We start from the raw sequence: 2479 nt of genomic DNA, 5'->3' as shown, positions 1-2479 counted from the left end.
CCTCTTTACGTTGAGTCACTGGATGAGTGAGAGAGCTAGAGAGAGAGAGAGAGGTTGGTCTCTCACTTAACTAACAAAACAGCAGCAGATCTGCGGGCATAAACAAATGCACGCAGGCTGTCTGTCCCTCCACCTGCCGCGGGAGACACTTTGATGGTCGTAGTAGGTTAAATTAACCGGATTACCGAGAACCCCGCTCTGCTTTATTTTAACGTGGACCTCCGACGATATCTATGCATTATTTAGACTGAAATAAGCCAAAAATGACGGAGCTGAGACGGCGAGGAGGAGGAGGAGACCCTGACAGCACTGAAAACATCAGTGACAAGGTAATTTATAGAGCACACGCTCATTCAAAAGGCTTTATTTCTCTCAGTCGACTGCGAATGACCTTCTAGCTAAGCAGCTAGCGAGCAACCAGTCAGACCGCTTCAACCTGAGAAGATATTACACAAAAACAACTTGTTTAAGGCGATATTAGGATTTTATATGGCGACTTTTGCGTTCGGGGACTGTCTCTTTAATATATTTCATCTTAAACTGTCGGTTGCCTCGGGAAGTTGCTGAGCCAAACACACTGCAAAGCCACAGTGTCAGTGGCTGTGTCGCAAACCCTGTTGAGTTGCCTACCTAGACAGCATTTTTGGTAGACGCGTCTGGAACGTTCTGAGTATTTTGACTGAGCATCTCTCTCATTTAGGGCCTGTTTACACCTGGTCATTTCATGCGTTTTCGCGGATCGGATATCTATCTGATTTGTTAAAACGTTTCCATTTACACTTGGCCACAAATGTGTCGTTGCAAAACGGATTTAAATCCGATCTTCAATTCCCGCGCTATATTTAAAGCTGCAGTCCGTAACTTTTTTTGGTTAAAGATGATCCGAAATCAATATTTGAGCAAGACAGTACATAACCAGCCAGTGTTCAAAACTATCGCCTTACTGTAGCCCAATTCACAACGGTTAGCTTATAATAATGTTTTCTAATTTGAGTGGTACGGGTAGGTTTACGGGGGAAATTCGAGCATGGCACTGCGTCGTTACGTCACGTCTATCCATAAAGGATTATGTGTTTATGAAACACATGTGAATGAAATTAAATTATATTCCAGTTTTAAATGTGCTTCTGATTACAGATTAGCCTGGGATTAAACAAGATTTGTATTTTAAAGAAAACCAGTTCGAAGGGAGCATAATTTGCTTTTTGGTTTAAAAGAATTTCTTAATATGAAATTCGAAGAGTATGACATTGAAATATACACGCTAATACACACTATAGGCTACTCATAGTCACCAATGCTGTTGTTGTTAACATTAATCATTTGAGAATAAAGTATAACAATAATAATAATTTTAACGGTTTGATGTGATATGAGCTAACCGATCTTTAGATTTAATCACCATTGGTAGCGAGATTTATGGTAATGCTTTTTGCCTCAGTTGGTCAGAACAAACGTGGCAGACTTGTTACTTACTTGTTCAGATGGCAATATATGGTGAAAATTCTTATTTGGGTCATATATTCCAAGACGTAGGCTAGAATCTGTGATTGCGAAGGACAGTAAATATCCACACCTGACTGCCACACATACTCTTCAGAACATTAGATTCACCCGTGCTGGAGCCGTGCCGACTCTCAACCCACGCAAGGAAGATAATTCCGCACACAGCTGCAATTCCAGGTTTTCAAACAGAGATGGCGACAACAAAAACCGCAATAGGAGAGCGCGCGGCATCAGCACTGGAAAGATAAGTTTGTCTTACTACTTTTAATGAAGATGATGGATCCTTTTCACAAGACTGTGATGACGCGTTTAATGGTCATCAGCATTGTAAATCCTCGAAAGTTTTTCATATTTGTATTTTTTTTAAAACTTGTGTACATTTATAACACTATTCTTTGTATTATATCACCTTTGCATCAAGTTACAAAAAAAACAGTTAACGCTAATGCGAGGGTGTTTCTAATGCAGTGTCTATGGGAGGGACGGTAAATTTGACATCGTTCTCTCTTCTGACAGCCGTTATCTGTCTCTCTCAATTTTTTTCCTTTTATTGAAAGTCATGAAAACACTATCGTGGAGTTTTTCTTTAGCTATTTGAGCAAATGGGAATGCAAAAAATATATTTGTGGTACTCTCCCATTCACTGCTCTTCAAGTTAACCCAACTATGACGACTTCCGCTGCTGAGAAGCCCGGAAATGTGAAAAAGGTCCATTGGAACATCTCAATAACTTCACTAAACCTGCTCACGGCAAACTGTGTAGCTGAGGGATTCTGTTTCACAGTACCTTTTTGTAAAATAAATAAATACAAAAAAGCCTTCATGTAAAGAAAGATATAAATATTCTCAATGGTTTGCTGATACTGAAATATTTCATCTCTCCCTCTGTCACCTGAGGTCCAGAACTGTCGTTTTCGAGTCCTTCACCACAATGTGCTTGCAAATCTGCAAACAGAAAAAAACTGTTTCACTT

The 2479-nt window shown here is 39.9% G+C and overlaps 1 protein-coding gene across 1 annotated transcript in view; it reads left to right on the top strand.

The window, feature by feature from the left end:
- Positions 1-2479, top strand: part of LOC107746790 (phosphatidate cytidylyltransferase 1-like) — a 19805-nt gene continuing 17326 nt past the window's right edge. The window contains exon 1 of the mRNA XM_016561080.1: positions 1-329. Coding sequence (XP_016416566.1) covers positions 264-329 — 66 coding nt within the window. The 5' untranslated portion in view covers positions 1-263. The remainder of the gene's footprint in view (positions 330-2479) is intronic.

Source organism: Sinocyclocheilus rhinocerous, unplaced genomic scaffold, assembly GCF_001515625.1.
Source record: "Sinocyclocheilus rhinocerous isolate Xijiao unplaced genomic scaffold, SAMN03320098_v1.1 scaffold468, whole genome shotgun sequence".
In the NCBI taxonomy this organism is placed as follows: Eukaryota; Metazoa; Chordata; class Actinopteri; order Cypriniformes; family Cyprinidae; genus Sinocyclocheilus; species Sinocyclocheilus rhinocerous.
Note: the sequence above shows the minus strand (reverse complement) of the source record. Positions and strands in the feature narration are given on the sequence as shown.